The sequence below is a fragment of the Miniopterus schreibersii genome (assembly GCF_964146895.1).
Source record: "Miniopterus schreibersii genome assembly, chromosome: 1".
In the NCBI taxonomy this organism is placed as follows: domain Eukaryota; kingdom Metazoa; phylum Chordata; class Mammalia; order Chiroptera; family Miniopteridae; genus Miniopterus; species Miniopterus schreibersii.
Window position 1 is genome coordinate 134184884 of NC_138101.1, and position 22043 is coordinate 134206926.

At 44.1% G+C, this 22043-nt stretch overlaps 1 protein-coding gene and 1 pseudogene across 9 annotated transcripts; one reads left to right on the forward strand and one right to left on the reverse strand.

The window, feature by feature from the left end:
* The first annotated feature begins 664 nt into the window (after nucleotides 1-664).
* RBM23 (RNA binding motif protein 23) lies at nucleotides 665-21738 on the forward strand. 8 transcript variants are annotated; one of them, XM_081119915.1, is made up of 15 exons: nucleotides 706-838; nucleotides 6409-6484; nucleotides 7036-7133; nucleotides 7366-7435; nucleotides 7595-7642; nucleotides 7775-7942; nucleotides 9656-9709; nucleotides 9870-9987; nucleotides 10082-10234; nucleotides 10320-10457; nucleotides 10852-10917; nucleotides 12434-12629; nucleotides 12717-12836; nucleotides 12933-13017; nucleotides 21633-21738. In XM_081119915.1, the coding sequence occupies exons 3-15, from the start codon at nucleotides 7037-7039 to the stop codon at nucleotides 21655-21657; spliced, it is 1338 nt and encodes a 445-aa protein (XP_080976041.1). In that variant the 5' UTR covers nucleotides 706-838; nucleotides 6409-6484; nucleotide 7036; the 3' UTR covers nucleotides 21658-21738. The 8 variants fall into 8 exon arrangements, with proteins under 8 accessions (XP_080976048.1, XP_080976044.1, XP_080976042.1 ...); XM_081119922.1 differs by lacking the exon at nucleotides 21633-21738 and having other exon boundaries at nucleotides 665-838; nucleotides 12933-14181; XM_081119916.1 differs by lacking the exon at nucleotides 7366-7435 and having other exon boundaries at nucleotides 675-838.
* On the reverse strand, nucleotides 3210-3751 carry LOC308548466 (multiple coagulation factor deficiency protein 2 pseudogene; annotated as a pseudogene). Its single transcript has one exon. The product of its transcript is annotated as a multiple coagulation factor deficiency protein 2 pseudogene (transcript).
* Nucleotides 21739-22043: the final 305 nt, after the last annotated feature.

Genomic DNA, 22043 nt, shown 5'->3' on the forward strand with positions numbered 1-22043 from the left:
TGGGGGGCAGACATCAATAAGTTCCATCCCTTTCTGGTTAAACTGACTACTGCTCCACGGAAGGAGTCACCTGAGAAAGTGTCTCAAGTTTATTTTACCCTTGTAGAGTGAGGTAATGGGGTACTAATTTGAACTGCAAGTATGTGAGCTGTAGGACCAGACAAGTCTGTGACAAGACTTCTGCTTCCCAGGTCCCAAGCACTGAGGGCGGGAGGAGGCGTTTGAGAGGGTTTTGTAGACAGCCTGTCCAGAATGGGGATGTGGAGTCGAGCCTGTTTCCCGACGTGAAGCAAACGCAGTTGCTCTCCACAGAGCTGTCCCATGACCGACGTGACCCCTTTGACAAATCGGTTGGGGCAATCCAGAACGTCTATTACAAGTAGCTGGCTCCACCCCTGGCAATGGCCAGGAACCGGGTAGGAGAGTCCTTACCTCTTGTTCTCCTTCATTTAACCAATGAGAGCGGTGGGAGGCTGCTTCCACATTCCGGAAGTCTCGGGGAGTTTAGCCAATCAATGGGGACTTGCTGGTTGCCAAGAAACATTTGAGTTTGGCCCCACCCATGCTTAAAATTTTAACCAATAAAAATCTGTACTTTGGCCTGTTGCCGCGAAACCAGTGAGGTTAGTTCCACCGCCTGAATGTTTTAGCGCCTGCGCAGATTGGGGAAAGTTCTGGAAGACAGCGAAGCTACCGCCATTTTGCAGGAAGAGGAACTGCTGGGGCGACAGTGCTGCTTTTACTACTGAGACTCTGAAGACAGCAGTGCTTCACGCCCCGCAACAAACCCAAAGGAACAGAGAAGACCGGGACCCCCCTCCACGGGGCCCCGGAACTGGTGAGAAATCCTGAAACCCGGTTCCCCCCGCGACGTCACCTATGCGTGACGTTGCGGCAGGGCGCCTGCCCCTGACGTCACAGGCAGAAAATGGCGTCAAGAGTCCCAGTGACTCAAGGGTCTCTTTCCAGGACCCTGCAACCCTGACGTTTAGGGTCGCCCATAGTGGGGAGGGAGCGTCGACCCACGAGGTCTGAGAGAACACGTAGGATCGGTTTTCTAGCCCATAGTGCCACCACTCAGAGAGATGAGGGAATTGAGATTTCTTCCTCGATCTTCAGTTTCTGAAAGACTCATTTCAGTATGTTGGCCTCTGTGGGCTTTTCCCACCTCCTTCCTTTTGGGACCACACTTTCCCTGGCGAAAGAGGAGCATAGTGAGCCACATAGGAGGTTTTAGCATTGGGACTCTGGCCCTCGCAGAGATGGTACTTATAGGACCATTTTTTAAAGCATAGCTTTGGCTTGTACACATCATAGGAAAGGTTTTTTCTTTCTCATTGTTCCTGTTCTTAATTAAGCTGCCTTCAGTTGTAGATGTTTGTGCCAGCTCAGTGACCAGACCCAGGAGATGGCGCTACCATCACCCCTGGGCCTCCAGCCTTTGGTGAATTCTGCCTGAACTGGGCTCACTGTGCCCCTTCACTCTCCTTTGCCCCTGCAGCAGTAGAGCCTAAGCACTGACAGAAACTAAGCATTGCCATGATTGTGGGCCACTAATGCAGTTTTTGGAGCAGGGATGGAAGAAAGCTCTGCAGTGTTTTAATGGATGGGATTGAATGGACTTTAACCAATAAGTTAGGACAGGCAAGGAGAGTTTGAAAATTATCTGCCTTAAAATGTATAGTATTTGGGACTTTAATACTTTTAGGACATCAGAAAGCTATACTAAATCCAGTGAGATTGCAAGTTTCAAAATGTGCTCATGTTTTGTATGTCTGTGCCTATCAGTTCATTCATTCTGAGTCTGAGTGAAAACTACTCCATCATTGGGGAGGGGTTTGCTTGTCAACTTAAGTGAAAGATTTTTTGTGTGTGTTAGGTTACCCCAGCCCTGTTCTAGCACTCAACAATTCTTTTGTTGTTGTTTCAGCAGTTTTATTGATCATATATTCAGAATTCATTATATAAATTTTTCAAAATAACTAGATTTTACAAGAATAGTTTATAATTCAGTTCTGACTGCACAAATACTTGACATAGGAAACCATTTTTACAAATACATATGTTTTCTTATAAGAGTACTTTAATAAAGAAAATAAGTCTCTATACATTTTACAGCAAATTTTATGCAGTTTTTCCCCCATTTGATCATCATTTTATGATTTTTTTATCACAGTATGTCCATCACACCCAATAAACCAAATTAGAATTTGCCACTGCTTCTCACTTTCAGCTATTACTGAGGCACACTAGAGTTTTTAGGCTTCTTTTTCTACTCTTTCCTGATCTGAAAGAATTCACAAATGTAGGCTAGAAGAGGTCATTTAAACAACACTCCTACTAAATACAACTTGTATCAGGTTAATCACTGTACTTGGTGAATGAACTTTTCACTTTGCATTTAGGCTACCGCAGCAAGTAGTTTTACCCCCACTGTATCAAGCACAAGAGATAAATCCTTGCATTCCTATGTTTCTAAACTGCAAAAATGAAACCCTAGAAACAAGAGTTAAATACAAATATTAAGAAAGCGAAAACATGTGCTATTGATTAGAGAACACTTTTAAATTCAAGGTCTCTCCCAGGCTGAAGAAGACAAAAGAAATAAAATATAAGGATAAGACAGTAGTTTTAAAAAATATTGAAAAACTGAAAAAAGGTTAACCACTTAGGTCAGTGGTGCATCATATCCAAGTGCCGGAAGATCCAGACTCTGGCTTGCTGAGCTCAATATCTGACATTCGTGTTATGCTGTGGCTTTGAAATAGCCTCATCAATACTCACTTGCCCATAGCAAGTAATCATTTAAGCCAGGGAACGTCACAGAATACTGATCACATTTACCTGAAGACACAGGACCCAAAGAGAACATTTGGCATGGATTCCATTCCTTCACTGTTACTGAAAAGTGTGTCTGCTTGGCAAAGCTCATCTTAACTTTTCAAGTAGCATGAATTAAAACCAAGAGACTATAGCAGTATTCTACAGCCATGTTTCTGAGTATTCAGCTCCAGTTATCCAATATTCTTAAAAAGATGCTTTAATCAAGCCCTTGTCCAACAGGAGACTTAACAGTACTTGGGAACTACAACATGTCCCATTTCCCTTCTCTTCCATTTCTCTTTCTCATACCAGTGTAACACTTGCTAAAGATTTTTACCAAAATACTTCTGCAGTAGTTGGAAATGAATTATTCTATATTACCGAAAGTTTTCAATCACATTATAATGGGCCATATTTGCATAACAACTAGAAGATGGTCAAATAATGTCTACTGCAGTGATTTTGCAAATTCAGCATAGTCGATGTATCCATCGTTGTTCTTGTCATTGTCTTTTAAAACACCATCTATTAAGTTAGTCAGTTCCTCTTCCCTCATTGGTGGTGCCTGATCATTCCCTCCCTCCTTATGGACATGAGTGATGGCTGTGGAGAGTTCTAGGCCATCAGGCAGATTGTTGCCGTCATAATCATGCATTTTGAAATAATGGAGCTGCAGTTCTTGTGGGGACATCTCTACTTCTGGTTTGTTGATGATGCCTTCTAGATGTTCCATGATATGCTCTTGGTTGTGCTCTGTGTGCTTATCCAGGCCCACGTCACCGGGATGGGAAGAGCCGGCCTCAGGCTGCTCGGCCCTGGTACTTGAGGCACAAAAGGCCCAGAGCAGGCCGCACAGGAAGGGGTTCTGAGCAGCTGCACAGATCTCATGGTTGCCGGTACCCTCACTGCCTGCTGCTGCCCAAGATTCCCAGACGTGAAACATTACAGCATCTAGCACGCAACAATTCTTGAAATCAGAAGCATTTTATTTAGGGAGGAAAAAGCAGATTGTAAAAGATAAAGAGGAACTCTATGACACTTAGAAAATTTGTATAGACTTGGCAGCCAAAATGACTGAAAGGAACAGTATGAGGATAAAAAACTTTTCTTTTTAAAACCATTTTTCCATAATAGATTGAATAGTATATATTACAGTTAGCCTGGTTGTTGATATTTTGAAACATACACAATAAGGTATGATTAATGGGACTGATTCTTTTGATAAACCTGTTGGAACATTAATTCTCTAGATAAGTATATTTAAAAGTAGACATCTTGCCCGGCTGTAGTGGCTCAGTGGTTGAGCGAGGACCTAGGAACCAGGAGGTCACAGTTCCATTCCTGGTCAGGGTTCATGTCTGGGTTACTAGGGGCTCAATCCCTAGTGGGGGACGTGCAGGAGGAAGTCAACCAATGACTATCTCATTATTGATGTTTCTATCTCTCCGTCTCCCTTCCTCTCTCTGAAATCAGTTTAAAAAAACAGACATCTTGATATGCTGTGTATTTTTCTCATTTAAACTATAAACCATGAGAGAGAGCTAACCAATACAGTGGATAGAACATTAGACTAGGGTCAGAAGACTTCACTCACAAGTCAGCTCCTGCATTTGAATTTTGTAACTTTGGACAGTTCACAAAATCTCAGTTTTTCATCTTTGCATTGGATCTGATATCTGGCTATAGCATATATTACCTTTGACTATTAAATAAATATAAGGTGTTACTACAAGAGATTGAGTTCGCTGGATTTTAGACATACCTATTTTATTTTGGTTTGGTTTCCATTTTAAGCCTTAAATTTGTTTAAGAGTAATTTTTTTTTAATTGATGTGGTTAGGTTTTTATTTTATTTTATTTTTTATTGATTTTTAGAGAGAGGAAGGGAGGGGGGAGAGAAACATCAATGAAAGAGAGACATCAGTTGGCTGCCTCTTGTACACCCCTTACTGGGGATTGAACCCCCAACCCAGGGAGGGAGAGGGAGGGAGAGAGAGGGAAACCTCCATGTGAGAGAGAAGACACATCGATTGGTTGCCTCCCTCCCATCCCTGACCGGGGCAGGGATAGAGCCTGCAATTGAGGTACGTGCCCTTGACTGGAATTGAACCCCAAGACCTTTCAGTCCAGGAGCCAACGCTCTAACCAAACTGACTAGGGCTAAGTAGTATTTATTGTTTTACTTTTTCCAAGAATTTTATCTCTGTCACACGGCCTAGCAATATTCAGTACTATAAATGATGTGTCATTTATATTATATCATCATTACTCTTATTTTCATATTTTTTTATATTACTTGTTTTTATGTTACTTTTTAATATGATTTTTATATTAATCATATTACTTTATTAAACCATCAGATAGGCTATGGGTTCTGAGGGCAACAGGACAGCATCATTGGATGATGCATTAGCTTCTTTAAAGAAGACAAAGCTCTTATGGATACGGAAGGTTTGATTATGGTTAACCTCCTAGCATAGAAATTCTTAAGATTAGTTGGAGGGGGTTTAGCTTTATTGAGCTATAGTTGATATAAAATTGTACACATTAAAGTGTACAGTTTGATGCGTTTTGATACATTTCATCCATGAAACATCACCCCCAAAATTTTCTATGCCCTTTTGTAATCCTTTCCTCCTAGCCCCTTCCCACCTACTCTTATCCCTAGGCAACCACTGATCTGCTTTCTGTCACTACAGGTTAGTTTGCATTTTCTAGAATTTTGTATAAATCTAATCATAAAATAGATACTCTTTTATGTCTGATTTTTTTCAGCATAATTATTTTGATATTCATCAATGTGTATATTGATAATTTCAGACTAGCAATTTTTGAATAATTTGTCCTATTGATTTTATTTGGTGTCCTGTTTTTCTTATTTAACAGAACTGTGGTGTACAGACTTGGGAAAGAAATTGCTAGATGTGAAAGCTTGGGGAAAGTGAGAAGTCTCACCCTGCCTGCCTAGACAGAAAGCCTTCAAAGTGGGATTGGTTAAACCTGTCTTAATCATAATCTTTCTGAGTTATCTAAACTATTGATATTGCATGGAAAATGTTTAATGCTGAATCCCCTAATTGATGTTTGGAAGAGGGATGTGGGAAAGAGCTTAGGGCAAATCTGAATTATTCTGGTGTTTCTTTGTCTTACTCTTCAATTTTAGTCTTGCACCTTTACCTTTTTATTGGAAGTATGTGCTTATTTCTATGATTTAAGTTTAAACCAGTTAATTATTCAGAATTTTGAATAGTAGAATGGAGGCCTAGTGTTCATTGTAAAGTGAATGGTAATTTTGAGTACCAACACTTTCTCTTCACAGGCTAGGACACGGTCTGTATTATTTTGTCTCTACCCAGTTTCCTTGTAGGCCCTTGACTTATTCTAAGCCACCAAGCAGAAATAGTTCAGATCTATAAGGTGCAAAAATAAATCTAGGGGAAGCAATAGTTGTTAAGATCCCTGTGGAGTTTATGAAGCAGAATTCTATTCTAAAATCTGTTTCTTGGAGGGGGAAGGGAATGTGGGGTGCTGGAAGGGGAGGAAAAATATAAATAATATTCTTATGTATTGATATCCTCTCCTCAGATCTGCTGTGATGGCTTCAGATGACTTTGATATAGTGATTGAGGCCATGCTGGAGGCTCCCTATAAAAAAGAGGAGGTAATATTCCCACCTCACTCCTGGAATTGGGTAGTAAAAAAAAGCTTATGTGGATCATTGGGCTCAACATTTTGTGATTTCTCTTTCCCTGCTTGTTGATTGTGTACAGTGGCTATTCATAAAAGGCATAGTCTTTTAGTAAGCTGTGCTGGAGACCTATACTCAAAGGCCATGCTTTCACAGTGGGCCTCCCCAAAAGGGAGAGGGCAGAAATGTGGTGGGAATGAGTACTTGGCTCATAGCTCTGAGTGATACAGTAGAAAGTCAGTGTACCTCAGACCTAACTGACTTCTCTCCTGAGAAATAGGTGTTGAGTAGCTAAAGTTTTGACATCAAAATCTGTTCCTCTGATTTCTTTCTTTTGGGTAGTTTTCTCTGTGCCTCTCTTATTTCTTGTGTTATGAGATCCAGGTGCTTAAAAGTTGGCTAGATAATCAAGAGCTTTGATTTCATATGCTTTTTTCCTTGTCTACTTTTGTTCTTTCTGTGCCAAATGGAATCTATGTGCCTGCCACCTTGAACCTGTGACATTTTCCTGGTGAACCCCTCAGGATGAACAGCAAGGGAAGGAGGTTAAAAAGGACGACCATAGTAACACCAGCAGCAGCAACAGCGGCAGTGGGAGCAGCACCGGTGGGGAGGCAAACAAGTGAGTGTGGCATGAGGAAATGGGTTGGCAACTTAGGAAGGGAGGCAATCTTGTCCATTGGAGAAATAGCCAGAACAGAGAGGAAGGTGTTTCTAAGACTGCATTTAGTAATGGCTCCACTGGATCTTGGGCATAATGGTGACTTGGTTTAATGATATAATGTAGTTTAAGCTTTTCACTGTAGATTTGTGAATCAGTCCTAGCATTGATATATTTCATTTGCATAAAATAGCAAGAAGACCCCTACTTTGGAAACACCAGCTTTGGCTGAATCAGATGCCTGACAGCATCCATGGCTGTGTGTAAGTTGGTGTTGTGTAGTTTCTGTGAGCTACTGCCAAATCGTCTGGACTTTGGTCCTTTATTGCTTTCTGTTTCACACTGGCCATACTCTCATTCCTTTTACTTGGGAGAGATTATGAAACCTTCTCAATAATAAGAATTTACACTGTCTTTCACAGGAAGAAGAGGAGTCGGAGCCATAGTAAAAGCAGGGATAGAAAGCACAGGTCAGTCATTCTGGGGGCTGTTGGGTTTTGGGAATTACTACAAATGGAAAAATACCAGGGGAAGCTATACATTAAAGGACAGGAGAGGTTGGTTGGCTCTTTAACAAACTAAATAGTTGTGTCCATCTATAGTCGTAGTCAAGACCGGGATCGGCACAGATGGAGAAACAGTCGCAGCCGAAGTCGAGATCGGCAGCATCGTCACCGTAGCCGGGATCGTCGACACAGTAGTGAGTCCCGAAGTCGGGATCCGCGTCGTGAGACTCGTGTGCACTACAGGAGCCCACCACTTGCCACTGGGTATCACCTTTTACTAATAAGCTCACTTTTGTGTTGTAATCTGGGTAAAACACATTTGCTGTGGTCCCTCTCTGAGGATGTTTCTGTCCTGCTCTGTTAGGTAGGAGATCCAGTTATTGCTGGGGTGGTATTAAGAATTCACATGTTCTTCAGTCAGCATGGCTCAGCAGTTGAGCATCGACCTATGATCCAGGAGATCGTGTTCGATTCCGTCAGGGCACATGCCCAGGTTTCGGGCTCAGTCCGAAGTAGGGGACATGCAGAAGGCAGCTGATCGATGACTCTCTCATCATTGATGTTTCTGTCTGTCTCCCTTCCTCTCTGAAATCAGTAAACACTTTTTTATATATCTTTATTGATTTCAGAGAGAGGAAAGGAGAGGGAGAGAGAGAAACATCAATGATGAGAGAGAGTCATTGGAGATCGAGCCCTCAACCTGGGCATGTGCCCCTGCCTGGAATTGAACCTCGATCTCCTGGATCCTAGGTCGACACTCAGCCATTGAGCCACGCCCGGCCGGGCGACATATTTTTTTAAAAAGAATTCACATGTTGCCCTGACTGGGTGACTCAGTTGGATTGTCGTCCTGTACCCCAAAAGTTTGCAGGTTTGATCCTGGTCAGGGCACATACCTAGGTTGTGGGTTCAGTCCTTGCTGGGGCATGTGCAAGAGGCAACCAGTCTCTCCCCCTTCCTCTGTCTCTAAAAAAAATAAAATAAAAATCAAGCCCTGGCCAGTGCCACTCATTGGTTAGAGCGTTGGCCCACAGACCAAAGGGTTGCAGGTTCAATCTCCAGCCCTGGTCAGAAGCAACCAATTGATGTGTCTCTCTCACATTAATGTTTCTCTTTCTCACTCTCTTCCCCCTCCCTCCTCCCCTCCACTCCCTAAAAATTAATGGAAAAAAATATCCTCAGAAGAGGATTAAAAAAAATTTTTTTTTAATTAGTAGCCCTGGCTGATGTGGTTCAGTAGGTTGGAGTGTCATCCGGTAAAGGTCACAGGTTCAATTCCCAGAGAGGGCACATACCTCAATCCCTGGTTGAGGTATGTGTGTTGGATACAACCGATTGATGTTTTTCTCTTTTTTCCTCTCTAAAATTAATAAAACTAGGTCCTTGGGTGAGGATTTAAAAAAAAAAAATTCTTGGGTGAGGATTAAAAGAAAATAATTCACCCAGCCAGTGTGGCTTGGTGGTTGAGCATCAACGTGATCCAGGAGATCTCGGTTGAATTCCCTATTCAGGGCACATGCCCGGGTTGAGGGCTTGATCCCCAGCAGGGGACGTGCAGGAGATAGCTGATCAGTGACTCTCATCATTTTTTTTTTTTTTTCCAATATATCTTTATTGATTTCAGAGAAAGGAAAGGAGGGGGAGAGAGAGATAGAAACATCAATGATGAGAGAGTCATTGATCGAGCCCACAACCCGGGCATGTGCCCTGACCGAGAATCGAACCCCGATCGCCTGGATCCCAGGTCGAAGCTCAACTGCTGAGCCATGCCTGGCTGGGCAGTGACTCTCATCATTGATGTTTCTAGCTTTTCCTCTCCCTTCCTCTCTCTGAAATTAATAAAAATAATAATGATCACATTTGAGAAGAAGTAGTGGGTGGAGATCTGGTTTTCTCTTGAAAATGGTAGACCCAGCATTGGACCGATGTGAATAAAGTTGGGTGACACAATTTTCACTTTTGTTCTCTATTCCTTAGGCGAAGGTATGGACACAGTAAGAGTCCTCATTTCAAAGAGAAGAGCCCCGTCAGGTGAGTTGATAATGAGCACTTTTTTAGGAGTTGCGTGATACGAATAAAAAGCTCTTTGTTGCCAAACTTCACGAATGTGTGGTACTTGAGGGTAGCTGGAGAACAGTGACCAAGTATTGGGTGAGGGGCATGAGGGGTCTCAATAAATTTTACTTTTTAGGGAGCCAATTGATAATCTGAGTCCTGAGGAGCGTGATGCCCGAACAGTTTTCTGTATGCAGTTAGCTGCCCGCATTCGGCCTCGAGACCTGGAGGACTTTTTCTCTGCTGTTGGCAAGGTAACATTGCCCCCTTTAATTTTCTTCTGAGTAGTCTATCTTTTGTCCATCCTCCTTTATGTCCAACTTAGGATTTCCTTTTTCCCCTGGATAGGTTCGTGATGTACGTATCATCTCAGATCGCAACTCACGTCGTTCTAAGGGCATTGCCTATGTGGAATTCTGTGAAATCCAGTCTGTGCCACTGGCCATTGGGCTGACTGGGCAGCGGCTGCTGGGGGTCCCTATCATTGTACAGGCCTCACAGGTGAGCAGGCTGAGAAACTGACATGAGAAGACAGCTTTGAAGGTAGGAGATGTGGGACCTGACCCATCGTTCCCTCCTTCCTCAGGCTGAGAAAAACCGACTGGCAGCCATGGCCAACAACCTGCAGAAGGGCAGCGGTGGACCAATGCGCCTCTATGTGGGCTCCCTGCACTGTAATATCACTGAGGACATGCTCCGGGGCATCTTTGAGCCCTTTGGCAAAGTGAGTAGAAAGTGAGGGAAACCTCTGAAGAGAATTGGAAAAAGTGGGGAGGGTGAGTGTTCCTCTTCATTCTGTCTGACTGTGATTAACCCACTGCAAATATAGTAATGGGATTATGAGTGCATGCTGGGAAAGTTAGGTTCCATCTCTCTGTTCAGACTGTTCAATAGACAAATGAGTCAGCACCATGAAATCAAATAAAGAGATCCAGATTAAGTAAGATTAGTCAGAAAAGGTGTTTTTGGGGGAAAATGACCTTTGTCTCTTTTTAAAAAGATTTGGAGAGATGTAATTGGTGACTAGAAAGTTGGAGGTATTTATAACAGTCTGGGTAGGAAGGGTCAAAGGTGTGGGTTAGCCAAAAGATTATTAGTAATTTCTCTCTATTCTACAGATTGATAATATTGTCCTGATGAAGGACTCAGATACAGGACGCTCTAAAGGTTATGGTTTCATTACGGTAAGTCTCTAGTCTTTAACTTATTTTAACTTGGGTTTGTCCACTTGTCTGATTTTGCAGCTTAGCTTCATTCTCCTCCTTTAGGAACTGTTTAAATGACCCCATTGACCCTGGTGCCTGAACCTTGGACTAGCCTTCTGCCCCTTGAGATCAGTGTGTTGCTTGAGATCTTGGCTTTGTTCCTACACTCTTTCAGTGGTCCTGGTATGGGTGTGTTCAGGAGTTCAACCACCTTCCCTGGTGCTGCAGCTTGTTTTTTGGGTAACAGTATTGGTTCCAGACTGCAATTAAAAGGTTGGGGGTATGAGGGAGGTTAGGTGTGAGCTTTTATAGACAGGCTTTATAGAATTGATATATTTTCATGATGGGGTAGGAATAGGAAGTTATATACTTCCCTCTGGTGCTATGCTGTTTGAAGCAGGTTTTCCATTGAGAAGTATCTTTATATTTAAATCCCACTATAGGGAGAACAGTGAGGCCACCTAATAGTGGACAAGTCTTATCTTTTCTTGACATTCCAACAAAATTGTTTCCAATTCCCATAACTGGTTCTTCTAGCCCCATGTGACTCCAGGCTGAGGACTGGCCAGCCACAAAGTCTGATAGAAGCTGATATTTTCTGGGCTCAATCCAGGCAACATACACCCCACAGTTACCTGCAGGGCAGAGGGGAGGTAGGTTGTGTTCTACCGTGGCAATTGCTCACCTCAAAAGTATCCAGTAAAGGCAGGCCACCTATACCACCTGCCTAAGAACTGTCAATACCACATGCCAGGCCCTAGGGCAGGTAATACCAGAGTAAACAAAGACAGCTATGGTGTTCCTGGTGGCAAGTACCTTTTCTAACTCCCTTTGTGACTCAGTTTTGAAAAGGCTTCTGTTGGGCCTTTTTGCCCTTGTGTTGCTGTTTTCTGGTCAACACTCTTGACACTAAACAGCAGACTGGAAATCCTCTTTATGGCAGACTGCTGCTGATGCTGCTAATGAAAGGAACAAGAGTTAAGGCCCTGTGGTCAGCAGGTCACTGAGTCAGCAGCTCTGTGGTAGAGGTGGAGGTTGGGTGCAGTCTTCCTTTCAGTACCAGCATGCATTCCCTTCTAAGGCTGGGCTCTGGAGGTCAGGTTCCTTGTTCTTAACTGAAAACTGAAACTTAATAGACCTAAGGGCTGAAATAAAGCCCAGAAGCCTTAGCTCTCAGTCTATTTGTCTCCTGTTTTATATTCCCATATGTGAGACAGCCTGTCAGAGTAGGCTCCCTACAGATAATTGACTTTTTACATTGTTAGATTTTTATTGAAGCTCCAAGAATGAAAAGTGTTTGCCATTAAGTCAGTTGGAAAAGGTCCCTTTCTGAGAAGAATTTTAGGGGGATCTGAGGGCACATTCCTTGAGAAAGAAAAGTTTGTGCCACAGCAAACATGAATTTTCCTGGAATAGTAGGACTAGGAGTGTTAGTGGGACTTTGAGGGCATATCTGTGGCTGAAAGGTGATTGATATGGCCTGGGTTTCTTGTAGTTCTCTGACTCCGAGTGTGCCCGACGGGCTCTTGAACAGTTGAATGGCTTTGAGCTTGCTGGCCGACCTATGAGGGTTGGCCATGTGACTGAGCGACTGGATGGTGGCACAGACATCACTTTTCCTGATGGAGACCAGAAGCTGGATCTGGCATCAGCAGGTGCACATTTGCAGCTCATGGCCAAATTGGCAGAAGGTAGAGTTTCTCTGTAGAGTTAAGAGCATGGGGTTGAATTGTAGATTGAGGGTTAGGACTTAACCCCACCTTTTCTTTGCGTTTTAGGCTCTGGAATCCAGCTGCCAACCACAGCTGCTGCTGCTGCTGCTGCCGCTGCCCAAGCGGCTGCTTTGCAGCTGAATGGAGCAGTTCCCTTGGGGGCCCTAAACCCAGCAGCTCTGACTGGTAGACTTGGACTTGGGAAAGGGAGAGATGGGTTGGGCCTGGAAAGAAGGAATGCTCTGTGCTCACTGACTCACTTTGCCTCTCTCTCTGTTCCAGCTCTGAGTCCAGCCCTGAACCTTGCCTCTCAGGCAGTCGCCTCCCAGTGCTTCCAGCTTTCCAGCCTTTTTACCCCCCAGACCATGTGAGTCTCAGGACCTTGCTTATTTTAGTCTCTGGTTATTTTTTTTGTTTGGCTTCTTCTCCTTGCCCCAGGTAAATCAGTGGCACAGTACATTGTCTCCCTGTGCCTTTGGGTCCTGCCACTCCCTTTTTCATATCTACCCTTCTATGGCCCCTTCTCTCCATTTTGTGGACCAAGCCATCCTGAGGCCATGGACATTAATCCTGGGGGAATTGGTGCCACCCTTAAAACACCGAGAAGAGCTCCTGCCCATGGCCCCACTGGGAATGGACTTTGCTGAGCAACCACTGGTTGAAGAGAATTATTGAACACTTGTTTCTCTGTGTGTATCATCTCCTGGGATGATCTTCATTGCCCTTTCCAACCATCTCTCAGTGATTCCTCAATTCCTCCTCTGTTGGGAAGGCCATAGGGCATTAACTGAAGGAACTGACTTCTTTTTTTTTTTTTTTTTTTCCTATACCTTTACCTTACGGTTTTGTCAAGGAAAAACCCTTAAGCTCTCTGGTCCAAGAGGACATTGGAGTTTGGGGGGGTGAACCTTGAAGGTGCTGGCTTGCTGCTGCAGGGGCCCTGGAAAATAGCTTGGACATGTATGTGCATTGTAAAGCCTGCCTTAGACCTCAGCTTGGGGCCAGAACTACTGTGGGCTCAGCATCTTGCTTGGAGCTGTAGAAATGATCTTTGCTGCCAGGCATTTTGGATATCTTAGGGGCATTCAGGAGTTTAGCAAAAGATGGGGTACCTTTCCAGTATCTTCCATCTTCCTTTGTATAGTTAGTTGTCCTTCCTCCCAGGTCCTTCCTTAGGTCCAGGGTAGGAGAATGGTGGAGAGGCTGCTACTCTCCACCACTTTCTATGTGCCTCTACTGTGGGCTCCTCCCCAGCTGTTAAAGCTGCTCTTGTCCCCTACTTGGGCACACATGAGCCCTTCTCACTGGATTTTTATACCCTTGTGTCTGTGTACATAAATATACATACATATATATATATACACACACACATATACACACATGCATACATATAAACTTTGTACAAAAGGCAAGCCTTGCTGTTGTGGCTGCTGCCCATATGTGTGTGGTCTCAGTCAGTTGTGTCTGATGTTAACTTCTAATGAGCTAAAACCATGAATGGTTCTAGGGATATAAAACATTTGTAATATCATTGTGTTTTCTTTATTTTAATGGTTTATAATCTTTTTTAGAAAGAAGAAAGGACAAAAGGCACATGCCTATATACAGATACACCATCTGTATCTGCATTATATTCTCTGCCCCAGGGTCTCTCCTGTGTCTTCATCTTAGCTACCTCCAATTCTCCCTGCCCTGTGGACTGACTTCCAGGCTCTGTCTCTGTGCCTAAGGACAGATCTTGTCTTTCCACCAGATGGCAGTGTGGCAGTAGCACATTCTGCACCTACCTTTAGGGGCTTTTAATGATCTTGCTGGCTTAAGTGCCAGAGAAGCCTTCTAAGCTCAACATTCTTACCATTGGTGTCCATACTACCTTTAGCCCTGCTTGTAATAGAAATCCAAGTCCAATATCCAAAGGGATTTAGGCATCATACATCAGGACTCTTCAGATCTTAAATCTTTTATTCTTCCAGTCACCTCAACTCTTGCTTTCCATATATATAGCTTTGCCTGGGACAACACAGGCCTGGGGCCAGTGACTTCCAGGGAGCTGAATATTCCAGGAATGGCCCTACCAAAGGGGAGGCACACCTTCCTTTGCCTGCTTTGTAAGGCTTATAACAGGCAACCAAGTCAGAGCCTGGCTCACCAGCTAGGAACCAACCAAGAAGAGGAGGTCTGAGGTTCAGGGACAGGGCTGGTGGGGCTCCTTCATTCTTTAGTGGTCTCTATGGCAACAGTGCGTTAAGACTTTATTATCTTGCTAAAAATATGGATAATTGCTGTTAAGTTTTAATTTGTCAGCTCTCAGACCTCTAAAGCAGTGTGATGGTTTTTCGCTCATGTTTACTTCTGGGGTTGCATTTAACACTGAAGTATAAAGTACATGAAGCCTGTTTGTGGCATAAAAGACCACTGGGACCCAGGACCAGCTCTTGATTCTTCTAGGCTGCTGCATTCTTACTTGCTGCTTCTGTTTCTTTTGCTGCCACCCCCACCCCTTCCCTAGTTTGCTCTCTCGACCTGAGGGAAGGGAAGGAGGATGCATTATTTTTAGGTAGGAGCAGCTGGCTATGGCCCAGTCCCCCTATAGTTATTGATTTGGCTGCTAATGTATCCTGAGAAGCACAGTGTGGACCATTTTTGTTAGTCATCCTGAAGCTATGGACGAGGCCTCCTCATGGCAGTCTTCAATTCCTCCAAACTATAAATACCCATAGACCTCACCTCCCTGCCCTCCTCAGATGGGCCCCCATCTCTGCTTGGTTTCTTTATGTTCCTATTCCTACCTACTTTGGGCTTCCTGCACTTTGGCTCCTTTCACCTCAGTTCTTCCTGGCCTCCTGGTCTTCTCGCCTCATACATCCTCTTGTTGGGGGAGAGACAATGGTGGAAGTGAAGAATGACGGCTTCTTTAGTCTTTACCTATGTAAGGTAACTGCATCTAGGGGGTGACAGCCGGTGTCACTGTATGACTCAGTGCCTTAGTCATCCCTCTATTGGGAGTGGTTGGAGTGGAGAAAAGGGGGCAATAAACAGCCTCGGGGCCCAGCCTAAGGTAAAAGAAACCTCCCTCAACCTCTCCTGCTTGAGCATGGGGGGCGTGTAAGACTGTGACCCAGATTCTTTCTCAGCATAATTGGAATTTCCCTACCAGTTCTTGGTTCATAATGGGATTTCACCTGACTTTTGGCTTATCTAGCCTATACTTCTGTCTTCTCTAAGGCAGTGGCATTTCCTCCCTTTAAACTCCTATGTTCTTGACATTCGGATTCAGGAATTAATACTTGGACAGTTAGAAGAGTCTATCCTGGCTCTGAAAAGTGATGTGGTAGGAGGTGGTATAATGATAACTGTTAACATTTATGCAAGATTTGTTGTAGGTTAGATACTAGTCACTTTATGTGTATTGAATCATTTCATCTTCCAGTGACTCTCTGAGATAGATTCTTTTATCTTTATAAATGAGGAAACTGATACCCAAAGAGGTTAAATAACTTGCCCAACAGTTACAAAGTTACCAAGTTTAGGATTCCAATCTAGGCAGTCTAGCTTCAGATCCCTTGATCTTAGTCTTAACCTGCCCCAGCACTACTGTGGAAGTCAAGGCTTTGAAGTCATGGGGAAGTATTGCTTTTTCTGTCTATACCCACAGTTCTCAGTATATCCTGAGTTTTTACTTCCATGTCTGCTCATTTTCTCTCTTCCTGCTCCTCTTCTGCTTGTCAAAATCTAGCCCTTTAAGACTGAAAGTTTCCTAGTTGGAGCTAAATTCCCATTTCAGTTTTCTTCGTCCTATTATAGGTCTTATTCTGCCTTTATTTACAGGTCTTTGTATACTCTATTAATAGATGGTTTGGCCTAATGAAGCCAGGCATAGATGTGTCCTTTATTTATTTATTTATTTATTTAATCCTCATCTGAGGATATTTTTTCCATTGATTTTTCAGAGAGTGGAAGGGGGAGAGAGAGAGAGGGAGAAAACATTGATGTGAGAGATACACATCGATTGGTTGTCTCCCACATGTGCCCCGACCAGGGCCGGGGATCAAGCCTGCAACCAAGGTATGTGCCCGTGGCCGGAATCAAACCCGGGACGCTTCAGAGCCAAACAGACCAGGGCTAGACGTGTCCTTTTCATTATTGCTTTGCTTTGCACATATTACATGTCTGTTGAATTAAGTCCCTCTTTGTTCAAGTGGGAGCCAGGATTTCTAAAGGCTCTCCCTTCTGGCCTGCCTTCCCTGGCAGCTTCATCTATTCCTTCCTCACCCCTTCAAGAGAGGAGGCAGCTTTACTCTTTTTAGTGTTACCATGGTAGCCTGTGATGCTTTCTGTCTAAAGTGCTGCTTGCCATCCACCAGAAATTGATGTTTCCATGGCAACCAGGTGAAGTCAAGTCATGAGCTGGATGCAGGAAAGGAATTCTGAAGTCTGAAAAGCTGTGTGTCTGAATCTTCTGGCTTCAGACATCTTCTCCCTCCCAACTTTTGTACTCTGTATCCAGAACTGATTTGCTCTGCTCTTGGTTGAGAGAGCTCTGTGTAAGGTAAAGTAGACCAGCCAGTTTAGATCGTGTGAGAAGGTAGAGACAAGGAAAGAGCTGATCAAAGATCACTTTAAAAGTTGGATGAGTCCTGTTAGCTGCCCCTGATGATCTGCTCTCAAGAGACCTTAAGGAGTTGGCTGGAGTTACTGGAGAGCCATTAAGCAAGCAGTTATTTTTTAGGGCAATGGGTAGATATGAATGAGGTGCCTGAAGAGTGGAAAGGAGCCAGTCAGTGCTGGATTGCAGAGGGGGAAACAATGACCTTGGAAATCAGAGACTTGTCAAACTCTTGCCAGTGTTCCAGAAAGGATGGGAGCTTCAATCAGCTTTCAAGCATCATGATGCCTACTTGTTTAGAATGAGTGGTGTTGAGAATTAGCCGCCTCCTCCCAGTTCCAGGGCCCAACCAAGCCAGGAGACCTCAACCCTGTAGCAGATTGGTCACACTCTGGAACAGCACTGCATGGTTCAGATCTCTCTTTTGTCTCAAACCAGCTGAGTGAGCTTCGATGTTACTCCACTTCTTCAACTCAGACTCCTCATCTGAAAATAACAATATTACCTGTCTCAGGGATATGGAGATTAAATGAAATGATCCCTGTAGAGGGCTTAGAACTTGTTAACCTTTCATTACTACTGCCATCATTCCTATTCCTCTGTGTGCTTCCACACTTAACTTTCTACATGACCTCATTCTCCTTCCCAACTTCATGAATGCTCAAGATTTACAGGGGGAGAGGTGAGGGTGGGGCTGTGATGAAAATAAACCTTAATTGTTCCTGTGCTAAAAGTCCCAGACTCACAAGGTCCTGAGTCGCATACAACCAGCCTAGCTTTCAGGAAAACAAATGCCACTGTCCAGTCTTTTTGTCCTGAAACTGCATAATCAGATTATGGCCAGATGGATTTCAAAAATCAAGGTGAGCCTATGCACTAGAGAGTCTCAGGTTTGATTTCCAGTCAAGGGCACGTATCTGGGTTGCAGGTTTGATCCCCAGCCCCAGTCCTGGGTGGGGTGAGTGCGGGAGGCAACCAATCGATACGTCTGTCACGTTGATGTTTCTCTCTCCTCCTCCCTTCGATTCTATCTAAAATCAATGGAGAAATACCCTAAGATGAGAATTTAAAAAAAAAGTCAGGGTGACCCTCCCCCGGTATCTTCAGGGTACCTAGTGCCCTTTGCTTTTTCTGGCATCACTGTTAGAGCCCTTTGTTTAGTGTCCCTCCTAACCTCCCAAGCATTCTTGTAGCACCTGCTGGTGGTCTCCAGAACCTCGCCCTACTCTGGCAATTTCCTTTCAGAAAAAGTATTTTAAATCACAGGTTCTCTGCCTGAAGACTAGTTGTCATTTGAACAAGAAAATGGAAAACTGCACAGTATAATACTACCACTTAGGCTTTAGTTGCCAGTCTTCCCCCTAGTCCTTCCTAAAACAACATCTAGTAATGGGTCACCTGTGAGTCCTGTGGGAGTCATGTTGGACCTTGCAGACTGCAACTTAAATTTGTATTTCCAGAGTGGTGCTATGCTTTGAGAGGTTAGCAAGCTGCTGAGTGACTAAATAAGGGACCAGGACACAGGTTCAAAAAAACATTACTTCCACTGCTCATTTGTATAATGCTTGACACATTACAAAGATTGGTATTTTTATTTAGTCCCTATGACAATCCTACAGGGTAGGTATTATCTTCATTGTATAGTTGGGAGAACTGAGGTTCAGAAACACAGAGGTTAAGAGTGACTTTTTGCCCTAGCCAGTGTGGTTCAGTGGTTAGGGCACTGGCCCATGCACCTAAGGGTCATGGGTTCAATTTCTGGTCAAGGGCATGTACTTGGATTGTGGGTTCAATCCCTGGGCACAGTCAGGGCACTTTCAGGAGGCAGCCATTCGATGTGTCTCTCACATTGAAATTTTCTCTCTCCCCTTCTCTTCCTCCCTCCCTCCCTTCCATGCAATGGAAAAATATCTGAGTGAAGATTAACAACAACAAAAAGTGACTTTTCTCCCTAGACCTCCATCCGGGAAGAAGTGGGTCTGAGTACTACTAAAATGCCTGCAAGGCCCCATTGAGTTTGTATTCACATCTTGATTTTATAAGGCCACCAAGCTATGGAGGCATGGCATCAAGATTCAAAGAGATAAAAAGGGACCTTGAGCATATATGCATCAGATAGCCACTAAGATGATAAAGGACTAAGAAGCAGGATACTCTTGTCTGTTTTTTTTGGCCCCTTGACAACTTGGCCGCACCATCCACCCAAATGTTGCTGCCTTTCTGTGTAGGGAAGGTCTTTACCTTACCATGGGGCGGGCTGCCCACCATTTCTCCTGTGCATTTGCTCATGTAGTTTCACAGCAAGGGGTGGTTTTCCTTCTTACCTCCATCTATCTACAGCATACATACATCCTTCTAGCCCCAGTTCCTAAAATATTTCTTCTAAATTTTGTTTCTTCCATTCTTAGAAAATTTTAAAGCACATGATGTTACCCCCAGTTAGATGGAATATGGTACAGTTTGCTGCTGTTTTGGCCATAGTGCTGTCACCACCTTCTTTCATGTCTCTGGGTCCATTGTAAGTTACTTGGCAGCAGGGATAGTCTTACCTGTATTTGTTTTCCTCAGAGGGCCCAGCAGAGTGATTGCCATGTTGCAATACTTGAGGGGAACATTAAGCATTTGTAGATGAATGAACAATTTCCAGGAAAAATTTACTTGAACTCATGTGGATTGGAGCTATGTTAAATTAATAAAAGATGTACGTATGAGTCGACTTTCTGGGAGTGAGTGTTTAACCCAGAAGACTTGTGAAGTTGTTCTTGCAGGACTCTGGCAGCCTTTCAAAAGATGAGAGACCCTTGCTTCAATCTCTGTAGACTGTTAGATGCAGCAGGGCCTAATGAGCCAACTGTAAACAGAGGCCTAGAGCAGAGGAATACCTTGTAAGACACATGACTGGTCTCACCTCTGGCCCCTCAGGGGAGGACACAGTCTATGCTCTTGGCCAATGAGATGGGTCGGCTGGGGGAATGGGGATAGCAGGGGTGGGCAAGGGTTAGGCTGGTAAGACACAGACCCCAAGACAAAATTGCAGTGGTTAATAGGAGCACAAGAGCAGAGGAGACCTTAACCTGGCACAGCCAGCTCAGGTCCTGGTGCCCTTAGTTATCTCTCACACCAGTCCATATCAGCAGCCCCGCTGTACTTTGCCTTGATCAGAGGGAGAGAGAAAAATGGCCTTGCTCTCAGAGAAGACCCCACCTCTCCCAAGTCTGGCAGGAGTGTGACTTCAGCTTCCTTCTGTTCTGAGCTCTTCCCTGTAGGCGTCTGGAGGGAACACACAGATGGGTCGGCTGATAGAACTGGCTGAGTTGGAGGAAGGGAGGCCTGTGGTGTGTGTGGCTCCCCTCATGGGGAGGTCCTGCCATCATCATCTTCATACTTAATGCCACATGAAAGGCACCAGGCCTTGTTCCTCATCCTCCCCTCTTGCCACCTTTGACCATTAGTTGTACTCTTCATCTAGAGAGGCCCTCCTCCCTTGGCAGTAGCCTCTACATGCTCAGTACTAGTTCTTCCACTGCCTCTGGTAGCTGTATTTCTACCTCTTTTTTTAAAAATTGATTTTTAGAGAGAGGAAGGGAGAGAGAGAGAAACATCGATCTGTTGCCTCCCATATGTGCCCTAACTGGGGATCGAACCCGCAACCTATGCATGTGCCCTGACCCGGAATTGAACCTGCTACCTTGTGCATGGGTTACGTTCCAACCAACTGAGCCACACTGGCCAGGGATGCATTTCCACTTTCTTCACCTCCCTCTCCCCAAGACCCTCTTTGGTCCCTCTTCTTTTTCTGGAACACCAAGGTTGTGTTTTATTTTTAAATTATTTTATTTAGTTTTTGAACAGGTAAGATATGCCATAATTAAAAAGGTAGAAAAGGGGTGTACGATGAGAAGTAAATAAATCTTCCACACCTGTCCCTCAACACCCAGTACCCCTTCCCAGCAGCCATCAGTACCAACTTGGTTTGTGATTTGTTGGGTCACAGACCCCTTTGGAAATCTGATGAAATTCGTGAACCTTATTCTCAGGCAAATGCATGACTGCACAAACATATCAGATTTCATAAGAATCACAGGCTCTTAAAAGCCCTTATATGGTTTGAGGCTAAGAATCCCACCCTCTCCCTTAGTTATCTTCCTTAGCATAATTTGTGGGTCCCTATGCAAAATGAAGATGCAGGGTTCCTTGTTTAAAGAATTTCAAGACAGCAACAATAGAGCATTAAATTAAGCCTGTGTGACTGCACAGGCTACACATTCATAAAGCCAGTACTGCATCTCATCCTTTCCTCTGGCTCTTCTACTTCCATCTTTATAGCAATTATCCTCATATCTGTGACTCTTGCCCCAACTTGTTTTGAATTTCAGATCCAGCTGTCCAGAGAACTGCTGAAACTCTCCATATGGATGTTCTTCTAACATCTCAAACTCAGTCTTCAAAATAGAGCCATTTACCTTCTGATCTCTGTCCCCTAACTTTTTTTTTTTAATATGTTTTTACTGATTTCAGGGAGAAGGGAGAGAGAGAGCACTGGAGAGAGAAACATAGATGAGAGAAACATCAATCAGCTGCCTCCTGCACGCCCCCTACTGGGGAGCAAGCCCACAACCCAGGCATATGCCCTGACTGGGAATCCAATGACCACCTGGTGCATGGAATAATACTCAACCAGCTGAGCCACACCAGCCCAGCTGCCCCCTCTCTTAATGCCTCAACATCTTACAATCTGCAACTCCTCCTCCTCCTTTATACCCAGCCTACTCAGTTGCCAAGTCCCA

Bases quoted from the DNA above. Each gene is read 5' to 3' on its own strand.
- RBM23 (XM_081119915.1), top strand. From the start codon at position 7,037: ATGAACAGCAAGGGAAGGAGGTTAAAAAGGACGACCATAGTAACACCA. The intron at 7,436-7,594 runs GTAAGTTGGTGT...TGTCTTTCACAG, and splicing joins GACAGCATCCATGGCTGTGT to GAAGAAGAGGAGTCGGAGCC. The intron at 13,018-21,632 runs GTGAGTCTCAGG...TTTGAATTTCAG, and splicing joins CTTTTTACCCCCCAGACCAT to ATCCAGCTGTCCAGAGAACT.